General features: G+C 29.5%; 1 protein-coding gene across 1 annotated transcript in view; it reads left to right on the top strand.

Moving 5' to 3' along the window:
• The window catches only part of LOC105622957 (AT-rich interactive domain-containing protein 2), a 115,533-nt gene extending 110,130 nt beyond the window's left edge, over positions 1-5,403 (top strand). Inside the window, exons 15-17 of the mRNA XM_012204363.1 lie at positions 4,268-4,348; positions 5,096-5,187; positions 5,280-5,403. Coding sequence (XP_012059753.1) covers positions 4,268-4,348; positions 5,096-5,187; positions 5,280-5,403 — 297 coding nt within the window. The remainder of the gene's footprint in view (positions 1-4,267; positions 4,349-5,095; positions 5,188-5,279) is intronic.
• Positions 5,404-25,415: the final 20,012 nt, after the last annotated feature.

Here is a 25,415-nt window from a genome sequence, read left to right as displayed (position 1 = left end):
AAAATTCCGAAACTATTATTTGAGAATACAGAATTAAATTTTATTGCATTTTCCACACGTATTTAATATTAATACATTGTACGTTGGCCCTATCATATGATGGAATTAAATTTCGATACATCTACTAAATTAATTTTAACTTACAGTATATCTTTTGCACTAAAATTGATAATCTAGACTTTAACTACATGAAGAAATACAAATTCTGAAAATGTAAATATGTACGGGGATTTTACAAAATTTATTTATTGTCATTTTACTTGATTTATTTTATACTTTATTGTCAAATATTACTAGGAACTGCTGAGAAACTTTGGCACACTAATAATCACAGGTGACTATCTAAACATAATCTGTAATTGACCATATTTAAATTTTTTTTATCTCAGAAACTTGCTTAAAATAAAAATTTACAAATAACATTTTTTCTTGATTTTTCCATTGATTTTCAAACACTGTTTTACTACAGTATTTTGAATTTTGGGACTTTTGTACTTTGTACATACTATGCCAATTTTGGCACAGTATAAAAATAATTGATATAAATATATTAATCAGGGAATGGAAAGTTACTTTTTAAAAGTAACAAGTTACAGTTACTCGTTACCGTAGAAAAAGTAATGTAGTACAAAAAAGTAACTTGTAACTGTAATTTCATTAATGAGTTATTTTTCTGATTTATGGATATAGATATAAATATATCTATATAACGTACTGGTTTCAGACCACCTGTACCATCCTTTTATCTTCGCAAAATAAGGTCCAATCGTAAAAGTGTTCAGAGAAAAGTTATAAGGTTTAAAAAGATCTATTTATTGATCTTATCACTTTGACCTTAGGTGGCGTCGCCAAGGTCAGATCAAGATCACGTTGATTATTTTAAATGGAACATCCTATTTTTTATTCCAGAATCTAATAGGCGATGTTGAGAGCTTTCCAAAACACTATAATAAAGTTTTTTTATTAAGTACTTTTCGAGTTATAAGGCTCAAAAGTTACAGTACCGTCAGCATTAGCATTACGCGTGGTGTCCGACCGATGCGACGATTACAACCTCTTGAATGTTGTTCAAGATCATATTCTGGATAACAATTGTCAAAATCAAGATATTATTCCTCTTCTCAAGAAATTATAATAATATAATTATAAAATAAAAATTCATTTTTATATGAAAATTTTAGATTCATTTAGATATGAAAATAAGAGAAATGGTTTTGATCTTGTCAAAACCATGGTCAAATGTTATCAAAAGATTTTTAGCCGTCGGTCAGACACTTTGCATAATGCTAATGCCAGCGGTACTGTAACTTTCATACTTTATAACTCGAAAAATACTTTATTGAAAAATAACTTTATTATAGCGTTTTGAAAAGCTCTTAACATCGATATTAGATTCATCGCTATTAGACATCGCTATTAGATTCTGGAATTAAAAGTAATGTATTCCTTTTAAAAAAACGATGTATTTTTTGATCTTTGATCTGATCTTGGCGACTACCTAAGATCAAACTGATAAGATTAATAAATAGATCTTTTTAAACTCTACAACTTTTGTCTGAATACTTTTACGATTGAATCTTATTCTGCGAAGATAAAAGGGTAGTATGGATGGTCTAAAATACCTGATAGTATATATAAGATAGTTCATTTAAACCGACCATCTGGAATATCGCATATTTTTGATAATATAAAAAAAGTTTCAAATGAAAATGGAACGATTTCGAGGGTATTTTGGTCATGTTTTTTTTCTAAGTAGAGGCGCCAAAAATACATGAAGGTCACCTCTACTTTTTTAAATGTATATTATATGATTCTTTTTACACAATATATTCCTCTAATTATTCTGCATATAAAATTATTAAGGTATATCAAAAAACTAATAATTTACGAGATATTTTACATTTATTCTGGCACATATTGACATAAAATGTTAAATAATTTGCTTATTTAAAAAATTATCCATTTTGTATACGTGTTTTTTAAAAGCAATTATGTGTTTTATTTACACCATTTAATTTATTTTATTATTCTGTTCATAAAAGTAAGTTAAGGTATGATTATTAAAAAAATTAATAGTTTACGAGTTATTTAACATTTTATGTCAATATGTGCCGGAATAAAGTATAAAATATCTCGTAAACTATTGGTTTTTTTTACATCATTGCCTTAATACTTTTGTGTACAGAATAATTAAAGAAATCATTGTGTAAAAAAAATTATACAATTCCATTTAAAAAAGTGAAGGTGATCTTTATATCTTGCTTCCATCTAAAAAAAAAACATGACCAAAATATGTCGCCTTAGAAACCGTTCTATTTTCATTTGCAACATTTTTTTTATATTATCAAAAATAAATATATTCCAAATAATCGATTTAAGTGAGCCACTCTTGTATAGGGCGATTCCCTTATCGCCCGCAATACTTTGGGAAATAATTCGGGATCCAAAAAGAACTTTTATGTAATTTATTTTTCATAATTACAATTATAATTTATTTCATATTTTAATATAAATAATTATATTTTGGCCTATTTTGGCATTACTCAGGATGTATCACGTGGAGGCATATTCCGCATCTCTCTAGTAAAGTAAAAAAAATTTTTTAATAAAAAAGAGAAGGATGCCTGGGTAACAAAATAATCTGAAATGTAGTTATTTATGTTAAAACTTTATGAAATAAATTATGATTGTAATTACGAAAAATAAGTTACAATTATTTAAATATAAAAATGATTATAACTCGGAAATGATTTATTTTCGGACTATATTTATATAGTTTCTTTTTCTTCGGATTATATTTTTATAGTTTCTTTTTCCTTCTTTTTGATTCCAAATCATTTCTCGAAGTATTGCGAGCGATTTTCCGGACTCTGTATATTAACATATATTATAAAGATAATTAATATTTTTAAATATTAATTATTTTTATTTAATTACAGCGAATCTTAATGTTTAAATATTTTTTGTGTTTTATATATACATTTATATACACATATTTGATGCTGCAAACTGTATGCCGAAATCTTTTTCGTCTTCAAATGCCAAGCAGAACCAAAGTAATAATATCATTTTATTACATTACAATTTAATTTTTTACAAGCAATTTAATGTTTTATAATAAGCATCTTTATAAGAATATTAATAATTCTAAAAATTCAACCCTTCAAAACTTGGTATAATACCCGTCTCAGAAAGTCAAGAGGGTTCTAAGTTCAGACTCTGATTAAAACAACATTTTTCGCAATATATTATTCGCAAATTTTAAGCTCATTAACATTTGATTATTTTTATAAAGGTACTTATTAGCATAAAAAAAATATTAAATTGTGCTAATCAATTTAATAAAGTAATATTACTACTCTTTCCGATTCCGTTTCAAGACTGAAAAAGATTTCGGTGCACAATTTGCAGAATTACATATTTGTATTGTATATATTAATTCATACAGAAAATATTTAAGCACGAAGAGATCCACTTTGATCAAATATAGAAATTTTCATATTTAATTAGATTTATTATCATTGGTCTAAATTCATATCATATTTTTAATTAATTTGTTTTCTTATATTTTTAGTAGATGTATTTTAAATATTATTCAATTTATATATTAAATAAAATTAAATTGATATTAAATGTTTAATAAGAAATTTGTTATCAAAATTAAATAACGTAGAAACAAACAATTAGCTAAAAAATCGCGTACACTCGCTTTTTAAACAGGAAAGGCAGCGTACAATGTATTAAATTTATATTTAAATGAATGTTTTGACATAACTTTAATCAATATACTTAATTGGAAATAAAAGATTAGCGAGATTATAAAAAAAATGATCTGAAAAATATTAGAAGTAATTTGTAGAATAATTACAATTTAATAAAAAAATAATTTTTATCTCTACAAGTGAAGATAAAATCGTTAGCTGAATGAAAAAAACAGAGTTAAGCAACATGTATTCTATATGTCTCATAAATCTATAAATCTCGTAAATCTATAAATCTCGTAAATCTAATTTGAGGTAAATTTTCTCCCTGCGATAACAAACCGATAATAGATGTACGAACTACATAGATACAAATTTATTATCTTATAATGCATTTAATACACATATTACACATCTCGAAATACACATGTTACAATCTTTTTGCCTGTCATGTTGATATTCTGTTGATGTAAAGTCAATTCTGTAAAATCACCCGACAGTCTTCGATTCTGCTGATGATTTTGAGTGGTTAATTTAACGAAATTTCTTGTTCTCTCTTGGCGAAGCAGCAAAGGCCAACCAAGCCCGCTGCAGCCACTTCAAGCTCTTCTTCCCCCAGACCTGGGCAAAATTCTCCACCAGAACAGGTAAAAATTGTATTGAGAGTTGAAAAGGAAATTACGACACAGCTACAGCTCCTGCAGTGCGCCGCCGCTGCTGTCGTTTCTTTGTGCTTTTTTTATTCTCTCTCTTTTTGCACACCATGTCATCCTCCCCCGAACCCTTCATTTGTTTTACCCTGCCGTTGTACCATGTTGTAGCATGTCTTTTTTTATTTTTATTTTTTCGATATTATATTTCTTAGCTAGCATTTATTATGTTTATATGCGTCGAATTTGTAATATTCATGTTAGGAGGATGTTGGCACAGTGTTCATTTCAATAGAGCAACAGAAAAGCCTTCAGAACTCCTATTTATTAAGTAGATGTTGTGCTAGATCTGTAGGTTTGGATATATGTTTGTATATGATATGTGTGCGTCCTTGTCATATTGATGTAATGTGGTTAAGGTGCAAGAATATGATTCGTTGCTATCTATTACATGACACGTCGAATGACATATATGACTGTTCAGGACAAATGAACTGCAGCTTCACTGAGAAATTGCAGCGCTTCTTACACATTAACACGAACTATCATAACGCATTCATAGAACAACATCATACAATTTGGAGATACGTATTACATCCATGCATTTTTCACAAGATCCTCTTTGCAACTAAAGCATTTTTTAGCATTTGAAAGATCAGTGATTTCATTCACGTTGACTGTCATCAGTCTATGCGAAAACCAACACGCATGATCGATTGTCAACTATGTGTCTTTACTTTACAGGATGACAACGAAGGTCCAGTGACCAAAAGTATTCGCCTAACGGCAGCTCTCATTCTTAGAAACCTAGTCATATACTCAACACATGGTAGAAGGTAAGCAGTTTCACTGTTCTATGTTTTATTTTATTATTTAAATCTTGTGTCATATGCGATTTGTCTGGCAACTATTCATGAATTATTTGCAGGCATCTTAGAGCGTACGAGCCCCATTTAGCAGGCGTGGCATTAAGCAATGTCGAATCATCGAGAACAATCGCACAAGTCCTTTACGATATGAACGACCAGAGTAGCAGTAGTCATCACAGGTGACCTCTTGAAACAGGCCTCTAAAAGCTCTTTTAATCTTGTGAGCAGCGATCAACTTACATTATTTCGAATTACATGAAAAGGAAGCGGAAGCGCATAAGTTTATAGTCACTTGCCGTGCTAATACATCCATATGGATGTATATACATGCATGCATGGGTGCGTGCATGCGTGCGTGCGTGCGTGCGTGCGTGCGTGAGGTGTGAAGGATTGGAATTAGAGAAGAATGATACCGAGGATAAATGTTCCATATATAGAAAAAAGAGGCCTATAAACTTACTAGGCAAATCATTTTGCCAATTTAGATTATGATATAAACTGTAACTATAGTGAAATACAAAGACAGTTAAGTCAAATATGTAAAAGTGATAATGAGTTTGTGCGTGCGTGCGTGCGTGAGCGAATGAGAGGAAGTAAATGTGTATTTGTATGTATGATGAGAAATGAAAGAGAGAAAAAGAGCAAATGAATGAATGAGAGAAAGAAAATATTATAGCGAGAGGGGAAGGGAGGGGGAGAGAGAGAGAGAGAGAGAGAGAGAGAGAGAGAGAGAGAGAAGATATTTCAGATTTAATATTAATATTTATTTTCTCAACAAGAAATGTGGAAAAAGTGTTTTTAGTAAACGTGTACAAAAAAAGAACGAAGAAGATACTTTATGGACGTTATAGTTAATTATAATCAATATATTATAATTAATATTATATTATTCTATTATTAATTATTGTATGTTTTTTTTCATAAATCACCAAGGACCTAGGATATAAAGAAAAAAAACGAAACCTTTTTATGAGATGTATTTGTTAGGAACTTATGTTTTGCTTATAATTGCATATTGCAATTACATAGCTATATTATCGTCTTTCTTTGTTTTATTATTAACTAATCTAACTATCGACAGAAATTAGTAAGACATAACAGTACATACATGCTAGCGAGTTCGTCATTTACAGCAAAACATTCATATCACTGCATAAATCTAACGACGTCTAGTTTAGATCAGTTTTAGCTCGATGACTCCTAGCCATTCAACTTCTGCAATGTGTCAAGATACTTGGAGAACAATTTTTTACGATCTCTGAATAATGCAACATGTTATTAAACAATTTTATAAAATAACTTTGTCATTAGCGTGTGACTTCTAATCAAAAATATCTTGCAAAAAAGAATCCTCAAAATCAGTAATAATATTGCTAAGCAAGTTCGAGTAAGTAAGCAAAAAGAAATGTCCACGATATATGGAAGTCTATCGTGGAGATGGAATCTTTGAAATTGATAAATTCGTTTAGAATTTGATGAAACTTAACGTTCAAATTTCTCTTTTTTATAAGCAAGAAAAGTCGAAAAAATCATGTTTGAAGTATGTGCGTGCGCGCGCGCGCGTGTGTGTGTGTGTGTGTGTCTAATCAACGATTTATTGAAAGCTATGATATTTAAAAATTGCTTTATATATATATAAATTTTAGGGATCGTAGAATTCAGATCTAATATTCGATTTTGGAAATTCAAAATGGCGAATCCAATATGGAGGATTGAAAGTGGAAAGTAAATGGATTTTTATGAAAAACGATTTTTATCCTGAGGATTTTTATTCTTTTTGAACTCGCTGAATTTAAATATATCAGAATTTCAAAATTCAATATGGCGAGGACCGAAAAAGATCAATAATTTCTTCTTTATTGTAGTAGAATAGACACTACCACTCTCGCTTTTTGCCGAATCTAGAAATAATCAATGAATTGGTGGTGAGGATATATTCCCATTTTAATTTTTTTCTATTCGCCATATTTAATTTTGAAATTCTAAGAGCATATTTGGATTCAGCAAGCTCAAAAATCTCAATACATATTTTCATAAAATCCATCTACTTTCCACTTTAATTTACCATATTGGATCATACCACCATTTTGGATTTCGAAAACTAACATTAGATCTGAATTCGACGATTCACGTATTTTATATGAAATAATTTTACGTTTTTATCCTAGCTTTCAACAAATTAATCGTTGCTAACAAATATCTTAGCTTTCAATTAATCGTTGATAATTTGTAAGTAATAACAGCCAAGATCGATTGGACCTGAAAAATTTTAAGCATGATTTTTTTTACTTTTCTTGGCGATAAAAAAGTGGAATTTGATATTGGGCAATAGATTTCATATCATACTATTATTTAAATGAATTGATCGATTTCAGATGTTACATTTCCAAGACAAAAACTTTTATATATCATGGGCATTCCTTTTTCAAACGAATATTCTTTAAGATATTTAAATTTAAAGGGCCTAACGATCTTATACTTTATATGATAATCATAATAGCCTCTTTTTTCTTTTTCTTTCTTCTGATTTAATTCAAAAGTTTCATTATTGATATCTGTGAATGAAATTAGCATTATATTTCTTTTTCATGCTCATGGCAAATCTTAGCTCTTGCCAAACGTATCACATTTCGAGTATCTCAATTGAACATAATTTAAATGAATAAAATTATGCAACATAAACAAAATTTATTGTGTAAAATGTAATATAATCATTGCAACGCATAATGACAAAGTTGTCTTTTGACTCTAATATCATTTATTTTTAAACAAAGTTTACTCTGGAAAATTTCTGTAGAATTTTTATTTATATTATATGTATAATGTGTGCGAAAAAAGGTACTATTAAAAAGATATTAATTCTCTGAGTCTTAAATTAAATAAAATCGATTAAAAGGATTGTTTATTATTTGGCTAAATCGGAAAGCTCGATATGTAAAGTGAATTTTTATTTTATTTCTAACGATTTAAAGTGTCTAAGTAATGACAAGTATTTTATGTTCTCGAACATTCACTACTTCGCAAAAAACGCAAAAACGTAGATTGCATTTATCATTTATTGAGTTTATTGAAACACCACTACATTACATAAATAAAGAGTAAGCTGATCATATTAAAATTTATATATATATATGTATACATATATATGTATTAATATATACGTATACATACGTATATAAAGATATATACATATTTGTACATAATACCTGTATTTCATTCATGATGTTAAAACCTCTGTGTAAATTTCTTAAGATTGTAAGTTTAATGCGTCTTTAAGAGAAACAAAGTAAAAAAGATTCTTGTATTATAATAGATTGTGACAAGACATAGAAGTTGCAAGAAACGGATTTTTGTAATTATTTAACTGGTTCGGTGAGAAAAAAAACAATTAAAGAACGGTTTCGTCTTATATTACAAAACGACCGTTTAAGAATAGATATAAAAAGTATGATAATGGACCCTGTGCGAGCCTCTATTATGTATTTTATATATAAATATATAAAAACAAGTTTAATAGCGCTGATCGTTTTTAGGAGGACGAAAATCTTGTGAGAGGCTTTTTATTTTTATTATTTGTAATTATACCTAGTTTACATGTTCACCGTTTCGTACGATCATCGAGATCATAAATAAACATCTGTGTAAAGGAATAAAAGAACGATATAATAAATTACTAAATACTGAAGGAGAATATGGGAAAAATATATAGCGTGATTATTTGGATTGTTCTTTCTCTCCATCGTGCGTATGCATAAAGCAAGAAAAATTATAAGAAGAAAAAGATAGAATTGTGAACAATACAAACCTTTTTCGTCTATAATCATCTATACATACATATATTACAAAACTATTTGAGTATAACAATTGTTCATTTATTCATCACTCAACTTTAATTATTTTCAAGCTTTTATAATTAATATTTTATAATTTTATTAATATTTTATAATATTTTATAATTAATATATATATATATATTTTTTTAATACAAAAACTTGTATAAAGTAGAAGAATTTATTGCTATACATTGAGTTGAATATACAAAGACTTAAAAATATATAAGTTTGTATTTGCACACTTACCAAGATACTTTGAGTTAAGTTATTTTTATATGTATAAATATAATGTTTTTTTTTTCAAAGGATTCTTAATCAATATATAGGATGTCCCAAAAAAGTCGGGACACCTGAATATCTCGAAAAATATAAGTTTTACAGAAAAGTATTTCAGACAAAAGTTGTAGGACTTGTAACTATTCAAAAGATCTATTTACTGATCTTATCAATTTGACGTTGGGTGGCGCCGCCAAGATCAAAGTCACATCGATTTTTATTATTGGAATGTCTACTTTTGATTCTAGAATCTAATAACTGGTGTCGAGAACTTTCCAAAACGTTACAAGAAAATATTTTTTCATTAAGTACTTTTTGAGTTATGATGCTTGAAAGTTACAGTACTGCCGACATTAGCATTACGCAAGATGCCCAACCGATAGTTAAAATCTCTTGAATGTTATTCAGGATCATGTCCTGGATAACATTCGTTAAGATCAATGTCATTGGAGATTATTTCTCTTATTTTCATTTTTACATAAAAATGAATTTTCAACGCAAAAATGAAAATAGAAAAAGAAAAATAATCTTCAATTGACATGATTCTGAACAACATTTAGGAGGTTTTACTCGTCGCACAGTGGTTTGAAATAACGTGGCAAAAACTATAAAATTTAAAATTCGAAAATCGGTGTTATTTTATTACAGCTGAATATACATTTCAATTATAGTTTATACGAAATTATATTTATTTTATCTTTAGCCACGTGTAATTTGAAATTGAAATTTGTTAGAAATTTGTTAGTTGTTATAAATTTTTTAGTTTAATTTTTTAGACGATTTGTTTGTGTTATTCCCCTGTAGACCAGTCGTCAGAGATGAAAATGGCGGCGAAAATGGAAGAAATTATTTACAGGTATTTTATTGTTTTAATCGACAGTTTATAAAAAGATTAAATTTAAAAGTGCTACAACATTAAGGTAAACACTTCAATTCCATCAAATAACACAAATAAATCTTAAAAATTGAACTAAAAAAATTTTATTTCAATTTCAAATTACACGTGGCCAAAGGTAAAATAAAAATAATTTCGCATAAACTATAATTGAAGTATATATTCAGCAGTCGATCTATATAATAAAATAACACCGATTTTCGAATTTTAAATTTTATATCATTTTTGTCACGTTTTCGTTATTTCAAACCATTGTGCGTCTCGGACACATATTGCGTAATGCCGGCGGTACTGTAATTTTCAAGTCTTATAACTCGAAAAATACTTTATGAAAAATAACTTTATTGTAGTGTTTGGAAAAGCTCTTGGCATCAGCTTAGATTCTAAAATCAAAAATAAAATATGCTGTTTAAAAAAAATCGATGTGATCTTAATCCCAAGGTCCAAATTGATAAGATCAGTAAATCGATCTTTTTGAACCCTACATATTTTGTCTGAACACTTCTCTGTAAAACTTATATTTTTCGAAATATTCAGGTGATCTTTTTGTCGGGTACTTCTTGTATGTTCATAACATTATCTTTGCTATTTATTTCCAAAGCTTGTCCACACAGCATTAATTGTTCAAATTAATCGTAGTTTTTAATTTTTTATTTACATATAAAAATTTTGTAAAATCTGTTATAAAGTGCTGATTAAACTGCTAGAAGTGTCGACTTTTCTGTTCTCTTATTTTTTTCTTAATGTATCTAACAATCTCGTGCCTGTTTTTACCAAGTAGTTAATTAAAGCTAATTCAAAATCTCAGCTTGACTCTTCTTTTTCTAATTCTAAAAATGAGAAAAAATCAAGAGTAAGTTGAATTGAGATTAATCTATATTGATAGAAATAGAAGTCATTGTAATTTCTTATCATATAGCCGGTATATTTACAATCCTTAAAACAATATCTGAGTTTTTAAGTTATTCTTAATTAAATTTCTATAACAATTTCGTTTGCTTTTAACTGATTATTTTCTAAATACAAATTGTATAATGTGTTTCATGTAAATTTACATAATTCGAGATACATATGTCCGATTTCGAAACATGAATTATGTGATGTATGAAATATGTGAAGTAAATGTTTAATTTTCTTTATTCTATCAATCGTCAGCTGCGTATAACATCTTTAACTGCGGAGAGTATCTTTATCATGTTTTTGCTTATATTACGTATGAATATCCGACAATTGACAGTGATGCAGGATGACACTGTGCGCTTAATCAGCGTGTCATAAGACATAGTAGTTTATTAGTGTATCCAATTTGAACAGATAATTTATATTATTTTAAGATTCCTGAGTTAGCACAGTCAATTGACTCGTGATGTTGGAAGTGAGAACGTGACACGTTAATTTTTTATGTACCATTTGTAGAGATATAAAATTATAAATTCAATTTGACAATTACTTACGATAAAATGGTAATTTTGGTAAAATTTGTTTTTTTATAATTTTATAGCATAAATAGATTTTCCATATTAATGCATAAAATAATATTTTTCTAATATTCTCATTGAGAATATAAATTATTCTATCGCTGATAAAATAATAATAGAACTATTCACTAAATCTAAACGTAAAATTTAATCAATGTTAAAATCCGTTTTCAATATATGGTTCCCTAGAGATTTGATACAGTCAGGATTGGGTAAGTTAATGTTTTTTAAAATTAAATTAAGTTAAAATTAATGGTTTACAAAATTAATAAAATGAAATTAAAAGTTGAAGGAATAAAAAATTAATTTAAAAATTAAGTTAAGATTGAATTAATTTAAATTTAAAAAAGGTTAATTTTGAAAAAAATTATTTGAGATCAGAATGTTGTAATTTTTCTTAAAATAAGATTACTTAATTTAAATAATACTTACAATATAGATTATTAAGTAAACTTAATTTTTTTATATGTAAATTATTTATATATAAAAGTCACAAGCATAAGGTATTTTTATCAAAATTTTATGAGAGAGAAGAGTATATATTTGCATTATCTCTCTTTAACCTTTATCTAATTTTTTTTAACGTCTAAAATAACTGCTCACGCATGTTTATTACATCGATTAGATATGTTATAAAAAATTAAAAAATGAATGGAGTAATGTACAGTATTTTTTCAACAATTCTTTATCTCAGGCAATTTCATATTTATGTTGTTGAAATATAATATTTATGACACCTAAAATTAGTGTGATTCAAATGTAAGCGAGAATTGACAAAACCTAAAGAGCCAATGAAAACGAATGTGGCAGAGTGCACTACTATGTTAGAGATTCCGGGTTCGATTCCTAGTAAAACCAAAATATTTTCAAGATCAAGATATAATCAATAAACTCTAAAGAAAAAAAATCTAAAAGATAATAAATAAAATGCCAATTTGAGCCAACACTGGTTATTAATGTGAATTTTATACCATTTATTCAAAATTAATAATAAAGCATATACGTTTCGCCCTATGGTCAAAGTCCTTTTCAGTATAAAGAACATTAATTAAATATAAATATTAAATACTAATTATATAATGAATACAAGTAAACTATTAATATATATTATAAGCGCATACAAGTATAAGCTATTAAAGTATAAAATACAAAATACTGTGGTGATAATGTCCGAGTTAATCTTGGTCATCAAATTACTAAGTTTATTAAAAAAGAAAGAAATTTTTTGCTTTGAATCGAAAGATCAAGAGGAGTTAAAAAATATTTTTAATTGCTATCAAAATTTTTCACATAAAATATGATAAAATAAACTTACATGATTGAACTGTTTCTATAAGGTTTTTTTGTACATGTTCCATTAGATTATTCCATTAGACTGTACATATTTATTACACAAATATGAATAAATTAAAAAGTTAATATAAATAATGGTTAATATTAAAATTTAGTTCACTTACATGAAACTAAATTAAGAGATTATTAGATACGACATAACTGTTTGGTAGAGATGTAAAATGAAAATTGAGAGAAACAGTGGACAATAGAACGTGTACTTACAATAACGATAAATATAAATAATAAATAATAAATAGAAAAGGATAAACGATAGATTGGAAGCATTACGTCTCTGAAAATAAATATTCTATCTATATATAATATAAAGAATCGAGAGAAAGTATATCGTTTTGTAAATTCGAGCCTAGTTTTTATTTTTTAATATGTATCATCTCTTATAATAGTCTTTTATATAAAATTTATTCTTTGTCTAAAATATTTACATTATCCCAATCAAATTCATGAAATAAGTCCATACGATATTGTGTGATAACCGAATGTTGGGTCGTGTTTCTGTTAATATGATTCTTATGTTCACTTATGCGCGTTTTAAGGCATCTGCTTGTTTGTCCAATATACGGCGCATCATAATCCTTACAGTCAATATATATACTACATTAGATTGGGAAGGTTGGGGTAATATATTTTTCTGGATTTTGATAAATTTATTATGCCTCTATAGGCCATACATATAAAAGGTATATGTTTTAAGAAATTCCTAATTTTATTAGAAATAAATGGTATAGAGAAAAATTTTTGTTATTATTTTCTTTTTGAGTTGTCAATTGTTTATCAGCAACAAAATTATCAATACGATTAAAAAGATCAAATTGTTTGTAAAGTTTTTTTTTAATAGTTGAAAATATCAAATCTTAGAGGATAACCATTATTCCAAAATATTTTCATACACTTGTTGTCCTTTCGGAAGGAAGCGGCAACCCATCGAGAGTATCTTTGCCAAGAATATTTCTCTAAACAAAAACTTCATCGTTCGGAATCGACATTAAATTAGGTCCCATATGAACTATGTACGAACAATGCACAACACAGGCATATGAGAGAAATCACCACGGACACCAGCAATAAGACTAAAGAATGAGCCAATAAAAACTGGCTACTTACGGTGTGACTCTTATTATAGAATCGCTAATCATAAAATCATTGAACTTCTTCTAAATTAATTTTCTATTGTTTAAAATTTTATAGAAAAACATATTAAGAGAGAAATAGAATAGAAAAGAGAGAATAGAAGAGAGAGAATAGAAAAATTTTTAATTTAAAACAGTTAATAAATTAAACGCAATCAATCTGAAATATTAATAATCTCCCCAAATTTCTCAAATTTAATCTTAAAAAACTGTAATAAACTTATTGCGAAAAATATTGCCTCGGCCGAGAGTCAAATCCGGGATCTTTTCCGTGTCTCGCACGGAATGCAAGAGGCAATATTTTTCGCAATAAGTTTATTACAGTTTTTTTAAGATTAAATTTGGGAAATTTAGAGGGATTATTAATATTTCAGATTGATTGCGTTGAAAGTCCGACAATCATATCGGCATGCAATTATAATTTCTGAAATTAATTCATTTAAATGAATATATATATAATAGTTTAACATCTTAACATACAAATCGTAGTTGCGCTTTGTATTTAAAGTAATGTATCTAACATAAACGGTCCTATTTCCAATCCTTGTTTTATATTTTAAAATCTAGCTTTTTATTGGATTATTTAAAATTATTCTATATTTTTGTTTAGATATTTCGACATTAATACAATTATAAAAAGATTATTTTATTTTTTATGTTTTTGTTTTTAATCTGGATTTACAAAAGGTTTTTAAACCATAAGAAATAAATAAATCATAGTCAAATATTCTTGCATTCGATTGTAACTGGTCAATTTCTTACGGCTTAACGCTTAAATCACCTATTGTAGATCCGGACTTACTCTAAAGCTGACTTTTCATACGCAGCACGCTGCGGCAGCAATTCGTAGCTATTGGTTAAAAATTTTACATAAAATGACGCACTTCCGCGAAATACATTTGCCGCATCTCATTGAAGTTCAACAACGAACAGCAAAAAATTCGAAGCCAAGAAAGTCTGCAATATTTGCAAAAAATATGAAAATTGATACATTTACAATGAGTATATTTTTATTAAGATTTGAAGTGATGAATATATTTTAAATTCTAAATAATTACCTGAAATAATAGTTGTCTAAATAACTTCATTCTAAGTAACTTCATTAACAGTTGCCATATAATCACAAGTTTTTAGCTTTTTAAGTTTTCCATATTAATTTTTGAGCTGAGCAAATAAAGACACATATTTGAGGTTAAACTTTAATACATATACTGTTGCCTATTATTCCTTTTTATGCGCAGCAAATGCAGCGGAAGCAATTATGATGAAATATTGGCATCACGTGACATTTTTGTTGTCGCAGCATGTTGCGCATGAAAAGGCCTTAATAAAAATTGATTTAAGGTTCCTGAGTAGTCACTACAGCCATATTGAATCGTGACGTCAGAAGCGAGAAATGACACGTTAATTTTTATTATGTATCATTTATAAAAAAAGACAATTTAGATAAAACAAAATGATGAGATTGCTTTAAAATATTTATAAAAATGGATGAAAATTATATTTATCCTCCCTGACAGTCAATCATCAATTCAATATAGCTGTGATTACTCAGGAGCCTTAACAGTCTAGTCGCTAAAATAGCAAGCAAATACATTAGTTTGATAAGTTTAAAGTTTCATAAGTTTAGAATTCAGTAAAAAATCGGTTCAAATAATTAAAATAATAAATATATGATGGATAATGTTTAACAAAGAAATCAATGGAATTAACAAAGGAATCATTAGCAGCTCCTCACTCATAAATAAATATTTTAACTATTTTTAATTCAGTGCATGAAAGATTGTAAAATTCGTATTGTAACGATATGCCCCCTGAGAATTCCTAGAGATCCTAAAAGTAGATATCGTCATAGCTCGGCATATTGTAAAACCGGAAATTACGTAATTTTGGAAACGCGTGCCAATATATCAACGCCAATTTCGATGAGAATCTTGAAGATCTAGCAAATTGGTGTCGCTTTTCTTACTTTCATATTCGCTTCTCTCTCACATCTGATTTCACAACAACACATGGCAGAATCACGGATCGATCGGCATTGCCGATCTCTACTTTTAGGATCTCTAACATCCCGTTTAATTTAGAATATATATAATGTGCCAATCAAAGTCACACGGAGACAGCCGATCGCTGCTCCTCGCGAGAGGTCAGGTATAGATATGCATGTGGAAATACCGATTCGCGAACTGAGTCGAATTATAACGAGATCGCGACGCTGATAAAATTTATCGAGTATAAAAGACTACTCATTTTATTTTATTTTTTTTTTGTCGCGTCGTATGCTTCAACATGCTCCGACTTCTTCCAATCGTAGCTTCTATTCAAACATGCTCGTTAGAATGAATAAGAGCTATGGTAGGAATATGTTGAAACATGTTGGAATATGCGACATGAACAAATCTCTCTGTGAATAATACATATGGTGCAGTTCCGCAATCAAACTCGAAAACCCATTGCGATACTTTAGAAATCTAGTGATTTTAGAAACTCGCGATCGAAGCCACTCACGTTGAATTCTCAGCAATTGAAAACGGTGAAAACTCGCAATGTATGTATATATGTATATATATATATATAAAACTGCGGAAATTGATAGTAGGAATTATTGTAATAACTCGTTACCGCCGATTCCATGTATATACATATTAAACTGCCAAGAAAAAAAATTTTTATTAATCGGCTATTTAGCTCAAAAGTTTCATTTTATGCCAAAGGAATCCTAATAAAGGACTTTTAAATTTTTATCAAAAAATATTAAGATTTAGAAATTGTTATTTTTTAATCAAAGTTTCGATTTTATTACATGTTTAATACATGTTTAATTTGATGCAAAAATGGTTTAATTCGGATTTCAAATGTGATATTGTATGTTTTTTTAATCGCTGAAGATGCAATAGTTCATTTAATTCTATAATACGCCTTAAGAAATAGCTCGATTAATGTGAAAAAAAAATGACCAAATTTCGAGTTCAAGATCGATTTTAACAAGATCCCAAACATTCAAATAGATTGTGACTCCCCTCAAATTGTAGGTCTGTTCACCCAGAACAAGAGCCAGTTGGAATTTTCGGGATCTTTTACAGAGCCTTTAAAAGTTGCATTTAACTGGATTATAAAACGTTTTTAAGAATAGAAAAAATTTCACAAATTCTAATGTATATTGCTTTGTGGTTTTAACATCCTCAAATCAAATGCCTCAATTGACTCTAATAAAAACTCTTTATTAGAAAATGAAATGAATACATAATAAAAAAATATACTACATAATATGTATTAGGTGTACAACTTTGCTTCCGCCGTTTTCCTATAGATGGCTTTAGCGGTAAGTGGTGGTCGAAACAAATAGATCATAGACGTCATACAATAAACTTGGGCATCTGTCAACATAACTCCATAGAAACATCGATTTGTGTCTGCATCATAAAGTTATTCTCGATTGAAAATGCCAGTTTACGAGCCAAATTCTCATCATTTGTGGGAGGTTTTAATTTTTTGCTTCAATATGAAGAAATCTGCGGCTGAGGCTCATCGAATGCTCTCAAATACTTATGGTGAGGCCGCTGTTAGTGAAAGAATGTGTCGTGAGTGGTTTCAATGCTTCAAGAACGGTGATTTTGACGTCAAAGACCGGCATAGCGGTGAAAGAGAGAAGGTTTTCGAAGATGCAGAATTGGAGGCATTACTTGAACAAGATTCGTGTCAAAATCAAGAAGAATTGGCACAATCATTGGGAGTGACTCAACAAGCCATTTCAAAACGCCTCAAAGCCATGGGAATGATTCAGAAGCAAGGAAATTGGGTGCCGTACAAATTGAAGCCGAGAGATGTTGAACGGCGTTTGTTTGCTTGTGACAGCTGCTTGAAAGGCAAAGACGGAAGGAATTTCTGCATCGCATTGTAACTGGGGACGAAAAATGGGTTCATTACGATAATCCCAAGCGCAAAAAATCATGGGGAGTTCCCGGCCATGCTTCCACGTCGACGGCCAAACCAAATATTCACGGCTCCAAGGTCATGCTCTGTATTTGGTGGGACCAGCTCGGCGTAGTGTATTATGAACTGTTAAAACCGACTGAAACAATCATAGGCGATCGGTATCGAACGCAATTGATGCGTTCGAGTCGAGCATTGAAAGACAAACGGCCGCAATGCAACGAGAGACACGATAAAGTGATTTTGCAGCATGACAATGCTCGATCCCATGTTGCGAAAGTGGTCAAGACATACTTGGAAACGTTGAAATGGGAAGTCCTACCCCACCCGCCGTATTCTCCACGTTACTTCCTCTGACTATCACTTGTTTCGCTCAATGGCACACGGCTTGGCTGACCAGTACTTCCGGTCTTATGAAGAAGTAAAAAATTGGATCGATTCGTGGATAGCATCAAAAAATGACCAGTTTTTTCGACGCGGGATTCATACGCTACCCGAAAAATGGGAGAAAGTAGTGGCCAGCGATAGACAATACTTTGAATCATAAATGTATAACCAGTTTTTTACAATAAAGCCTCAAATTTCGGAAAAAAAACGGCGGAAGCAAAGTTGTACACCTAATAGTTTATTTTAATTTATTAATGTTTTTTTTGCATTATGTACTCATTTCAGTTTCTTCTAATAAAGTTCTAATAAACTTCTAATAAAGTTGTTTATCGTTAAATTGAGGCATTTGATTAAGAATATCAAAAAGCGATTTACTTTAAAACTTTTTTAAGGATAGAAAAAAAATTTTTTGGCAGTCTAATATATACATATATCTCCAAATATTATGTTCTTTGTATTATTCGTTTTATATATTTGTCAAACTATAGTAATTGTAGTCATTATAGAAATAAATGCTTATTATATTTTCTATTATATTACTTTTTATTTTGTAAGTACCTTTTTTCCGACTCGAATCTCTTTCGTTTTCCTGACCCACAAATATTCTGACGAGTTAATTTGTGCAAAAAAGTTAGATTGTTTCAACATTAGAAATTAGCAATAACAAACTCAATTTTTTTGGATGTTACAGTTATTTTATAGAACCATTTTATCAACCGATTTTATTGACCGATTTTTCAAACCGACGTTTTCTGAGAGATATTTGTGTTTCTATTCCAACTATCCCATCTGTCACAAAAAAGGAGTAATATTAGGTGTACAACTTTGCTTCCGCCGTTTTTTTTCCGAAATTCGATGCTTTATTGTAAAAAACTGGTTATACATTTATGATTCAAAGTATTGTCCATCGCTGGCCACTACTTTCTCCCATCTTTCGGGTAGCGTACGAATCCCGCGTCGAAAAAACTGTCATCTTTTGAGGCTATCCACGAATCGATCCAATTTTTTACTTCTTCATAAGACCGGAAGTGCTGGTCAGTCAGGCCATGTGCCATTGAGCGAAACAAGTGATAGGCAGAGGGAGCAACGTGGAGAATACGGCGGGTGGGGTAGGACTTCCCATTTCAACGTTTCCAAGTATGTCTTGACCACTTTCGCAACATGGGGTCGAGCATTGTCATGCTGCAAAATCACTTTATCGTGTCTCTCGTTGTATTGCGGCTGTTTGTCTTTCAATGCTCGGCTCAAACGCATCAATTGCGTTCGATACCGATCGCCTATGATTGTTTCAGTCGGTTTTAACAGTTCATAATACACTACGCCGAGCTAGTCCCACTAAATACAGAGCATGACCTTGGAGCCGTGAATATTCGGTTTGGCCGTCGACGTGGAAGCATGGCCGGGAACTCCTCATGATTTTCTTGGGATTATCGTAATGAACCCATTTTTCGTCCCCAGTCACAATGCGATGCAGAAATCCCTTCCGTCTTTGCTTTTCAAGCAGCTATTCACAAGCAAACAAACGCCGTTCAACATCTCTCGGCTTCAATTACGGCACCCAATTTCCTTGCTTCTGAATCATTCCCATGGCGTTTGAGGCGTTTTGAAATGGCTTGTTGAGTCACTCCCAATGATCATGCCAATTCTTCTTGATTTTGACACGAGTCTTGCTCAAGTAATGCCTTCAATTCTGCATCTTCGAAAACCTTCTCTCTTCCACCGCTATGCTGGTCTTCGACGTCAAAATCACCGTTCTTGAAGCATTGAAACCACTCACGACACGTTCTTTCACTAAGCAGCCTTACCATAAGTATTTGAGAGCATTCGATGAGCCTCAGCCGCAGATTTCTTCATATTGAAGCAAAAAATTAAAACCTCCCGCAAATGACGAGAATTTGGCTCGTAAACTGACATTTTCAATCGAGAATAACTTTATGATGCAGACACAAATTGACTAATGTTTCTATGTTGGGGTTATGTTGACAGATGCTCAAGTTTATTGTATGACGTTTATGATCTATTTATTTCGACCACCACTTACCGCTAAAGCCATCTATAAGAAAACGGCGGAAGCAAAGTTGTACACCTAATATTTGATATGGTTGACAAAATTTTATTTCTTTCCTCAGTAACATCAAAAAATTTTTGAAGAAACTATCCATACTCTCTCAGAAAATAGCTATCCATTTTTTTATTTTTTCTACTATCAGAAAAAATAAAGTTAAAAAATAAAGTTTCACTACTATTTGAAGACACAATCCGAAGACAGAATTTTTTAAAATAAATCAAAATTTTTCATTATTCTTTACGTAAAATCTATTTCTGAAAGTTTCATGCTGATCGCGCTTAACATCAATCTAACGAGCTTTTACAATACCGAACACTTAAAAAAAATTTATATATAGAAGGACCAATTAAACCGGTTTGCACATGGTTTACAAAATATTGTAGAATGTATTAATTGTGAAGCGAATTGTTACATTGGTCAGACTAAAAGGAAATAACAAACAAGAATATTAAATATTCACAAAAAAAACTGTCTCCTTCCGTAATTTCTGATCATCGTAATAACTTTACTCATTTTAAGTGGAAAAACATTGAGATTTTGGACACCGAACTTTTTCTATAAAAAAAAAACTAATCTCTGAGATTCATATTAAAGGTTCATATTAAAAAACAGAAGTATATTTTGAATAGACAAACGAATATCGAACCACTTTTGACATATATCTACCTCTCTGGTTGTGTTTCTAAAATTATTTGTCAGCGCTGGCAGCACTATCAATACCATTCCAAAAATCATCTGGTGTGTTCGGGGAGACGCTACTTTTATTATTAGTATTATTTGTTTTGTCTCTCGAGAGCTGTTCGAGGTCGCTTCGAATGAACCCAGCGTAAATGTAGGATTCACACTATGTACAACATCCATCGTAACAATGAATGCATGGTGAAAGGGATAGTGTATGCAATTTGCAAGCGTCTTTCTCTGAATCTCCGCCGTTTCTGTCTATGAATGTCGATAAGGGACTAAGGTTGCCAACTGTATAACGCTAAACAGGGGCGATATTCATAATCCGTTTTTATTTTAAAACTGTCTTAAATAATGTCTTAAGATGCTAATACAGTCCTCAGATTGACTTATGGCATTTTAAGATTGTACTTAAGACAGTCTTAAATGCAAGAATCGACTATGAATACTGATCTGTTTCGCGTCGTGAAATTAGTACTGAATCTTTCCTTGTTTAACACACTTTATGTTTCTCTTTCTATAGAAAGAGATATTCTATCTTCGTTGTGTTTATTAGAATTTATTCCTTGTAAAACAAGGATAGAATGATACAAATAGTGTCTCTCCGAATGCTATCATAGCACGATGTGGCAGTGCTGCGACTGCTGCGGCTGAAAAGGTAAGGCAGTTACAGCATCCAAGATGGCAAATATCGTTCCAATTTGAAATGCGTATTCGCATCAATTGCATGCTTACTAAAATTGGAGTGCAGTTAATAGCATGTTTTTATAACGACATATCTGTAGCGTTGGCAATCAATTTTAGAACACAACCCTTACAATCTTTCTATGAATCTTGCTTTTTAATTCCTCTTTTTTTTCGTCCTTTTATCTCTCATGTTTGAACTTATTAGAATCATTATAATGTTTGTACATAACATTACCATTCTGAGTTTCCTGGTTGCAAGACCTTTTGCTTAGTGTATATATTCTTTAGAATATATACATACGTACTCCATATTAACATTTTTCACATTAATGTACAAAGAAATAGATTACATTATTAACTTTTTAATAATTTTAATTTTTTAATTACTCGAAATTTAATGACTACATAATTTTTGTTTGTACTTATATTATTTTTATATTAACATTTTAAACTTTTATATTAATTTTTATATTAACGAAATCTAAATGTATCGTATTTATTTATATTATCTTTATATTTCCGCGGACTAATCTTTATTTTATAATATATGTGTACTTTTTATATGTTGATAGTTATTATAAGAAGCATAAGGCATTATTTCTTTTATATTACGCTACTTGTTGGAATGGTGGCAGAAAAGAAGAGAATTGTGGGTGGGAGGGGATTTTTAATGAAATGTTCTTAATGAAAAAGAATTTTATTATAATGTTTTGAAAAGTTCTTTGAAATAATCTACGAGAACATGTAATGAAAAATGGGAGAATTCACTTAAAAAATTCAAAGTGATCTGATCTCCTTAACAATGTTACCCAAAGTCAAATCAATGGAGCCTTCTTATGTCTCTTTTCGAATCATACAACTTTTGTTTATATTTTATATCCTTAACATTGTTTAATATTGTCTATCATATTCATCAATATATTTCTTGTTTATATGACAATTATTAGCACAGAACATCCAGCTTAGTTCGTACATAACTCTTTTATATTACAATTTTTATAAGTTTAAAAATGTAAAATAAAAAATATAAAAATATAAAATATGTACAAAAAAATCAAAATATGTACGAACAGAGAAATAGAGATTCAAGATTATTGTACTTGTTCCATTTTTTCAGAATTCTAATAAAAAAAATTTAAAGTTCCTTTAATTTAAACTACCTAGTCTTTTAATTATCATGTATTCAATATGTAATAATTAAAAGAAATAATATTACATATCGGTATACAATATCATTATATTGTATACCAATATTAAAATCACAATATGAGTTAAATAAAGCATTTTCAATTTAATAACTAAAGGCTAAATGCTTTCAAATTATTTTATTTTCGTAATTTTTTAAAAATTACCATTTTAGCCTCCAAAAATTACTGACTAATTTACAGTAATTTATCGAGTAAATTACCGTCAAATTTGATAATTCTCACCTCTAGCCATTTGTAAATAAAAACAATTTGGATTTACGTAAAAATGAAAATAAGAGGAACAACTTCCATTGGCTTCGATTTCGAATGTTATCCAGGTCATGATCCTGAACAATATTTAAGAGGTTTTAGCTGTTGGCCGGACACCTTGAGTAATGTCAAAGTCAATAATACTGTCAACACTTTCAAGTCTTATAACTCGAAATGTCTTTAATGAAAAAGAATTTTATTATAGTATTTTGAAAAGCTCTTTGAAATAAGCTACGAGAACATGTAATGAAAAATGGAATTCACTTAAAAAATTCAAAATGATTTTGATCTAATTAACAACCAAGGTCAAATCAATGGTGCCTTCTTATGTATCTCTTCGAATCATACAACTTTTGTTTGAAACATTTTTCCGTATATATATATATATATCATAGTTTTCAAGAAATCTTAATGCATTATTTAAAATAGGACATTCTGTTTACATGTATATACATATATAGGATGTCTCGAATTAAATAACCAAACTTTAGTAGGGAATCCAGAGAAAATAAAAAAAGACAAAATGTAATTTACGGAATGTTACATCATATGCGACACATATGAAAAAATCAAATTGCCCGTGAAAATAGAGGTGAAATCTAGTACTAGTAACAGTGTTTCGTTTGGCGATACCATATCATTTACGTTTTTTGAAATTTAGAAGAGATTATTTCGTCTGCGGCGTAAGATAAAATTTTACGATTGTCTGAAAATTATCTATTTCCATGTAAAATTGATCGTTGAATGAGAAAATAATCAAATTAAAATGATTGGAGTAGAACAAAATGTTGAAAAAATGCATTTTAGTCGGAAATTGTTCAAATTTCTCTTTTTTTAACCTTTTTATGATTTTCTTTGTAAATATTAATGAGAAAATGTATTCTGCATGATTTCATTTAAAAGCAATATTTATTACTCGTTTTTCTTACGGTAAAGGAAATTAAATTTAAAGTTATTGAAGTTAATTTAAAGTTTAAAGTTTTAAAAAATTTATTAATTGAATGTACAAAAAAATTATTTTGTGAGCAAACACGAACGTTTGCTATGGCATTTATGCTGATCTTGTTGTGTGCCATGTCAAATCAATCAGCAGTATTTGCTAAGTACATGGCGAGAGTCTTTTCCTTTGAAGCGTTGTTCAGTTGTAGTAATATCTTGATGAAAACGCTCGCTGTACTCGTCACTAAAATCGTCCAAGTTGTCGGGAAAGAAATTTAAATCATTGTACAAAAAATACTATAATAATTTTCAACTCCTTTTATGAAATGCAGTAATCATTTTACAACTTCTTTATAATTTTCAGCTCTTTTCTTACCCAAAAAATTGTAAAAATAATCACGCTACAGTTTTCTACGATTCATAAGTGTTGTAAGCCTCAATCGGATCGCAACTTTATACGCTAACTTCAAGGGAAATATATTTTTATAGAAGGCCGCTTTTATAGAAAGATCGAAAATTTTTAGCAATTTTCATATTTTCATCATTTTGCTTTGCTTCAATCACTTTAATTTTATTTTCGCAAAATTTTATCTTGCATCATGACCGTAATAATCTCTTCAAATGTGCATAAAACTTTAAATGTAAAAAACGTAAATAATTTGATATTATTTACGCGGAACAACACACCTGTATTACATTATTTTATCTCTACTTTTGTGAACAATTTGAATTTTCTATGTGAAAAAAAAAATTATTTTTGTTGGACAATGTTATTGTTTTCAAAACGGAATATTATTGTTTTCATGTATGATTTCAATGATAACGCATCAAAAGCAATGTTGAGAATATGTATACAGATTTTCAGACAAAAGAGTGTCGAATAGACGAGTTATTACATAATTGATTTTTAATAGGCTAACTTTTAGCGTTTTTGGCCTGATCGAGTTTATATCAACCTGGATTAATGACGTTTTGTGCTCTTCTATTGGTAGAATATGTAACGTCAGTTAATAGCAAAGCATTAATTCAATCCAGGTTGCTGCAAACTCAATCGGATCGAAAACGACTATTTGACATA

This window comes from Atta cephalotes, assembly GCF_000143395.1.
Source record: "Atta cephalotes unplaced genomic scaffold scaffold00051, whole genome shotgun sequence".
Lineage (NCBI taxonomy): Eukaryota > Metazoa > Arthropoda > Insecta > Hymenoptera > Formicidae > Atta > Atta cephalotes.
This window is presented reverse-complemented; position numbering and strand designations above follow the sequence as displayed.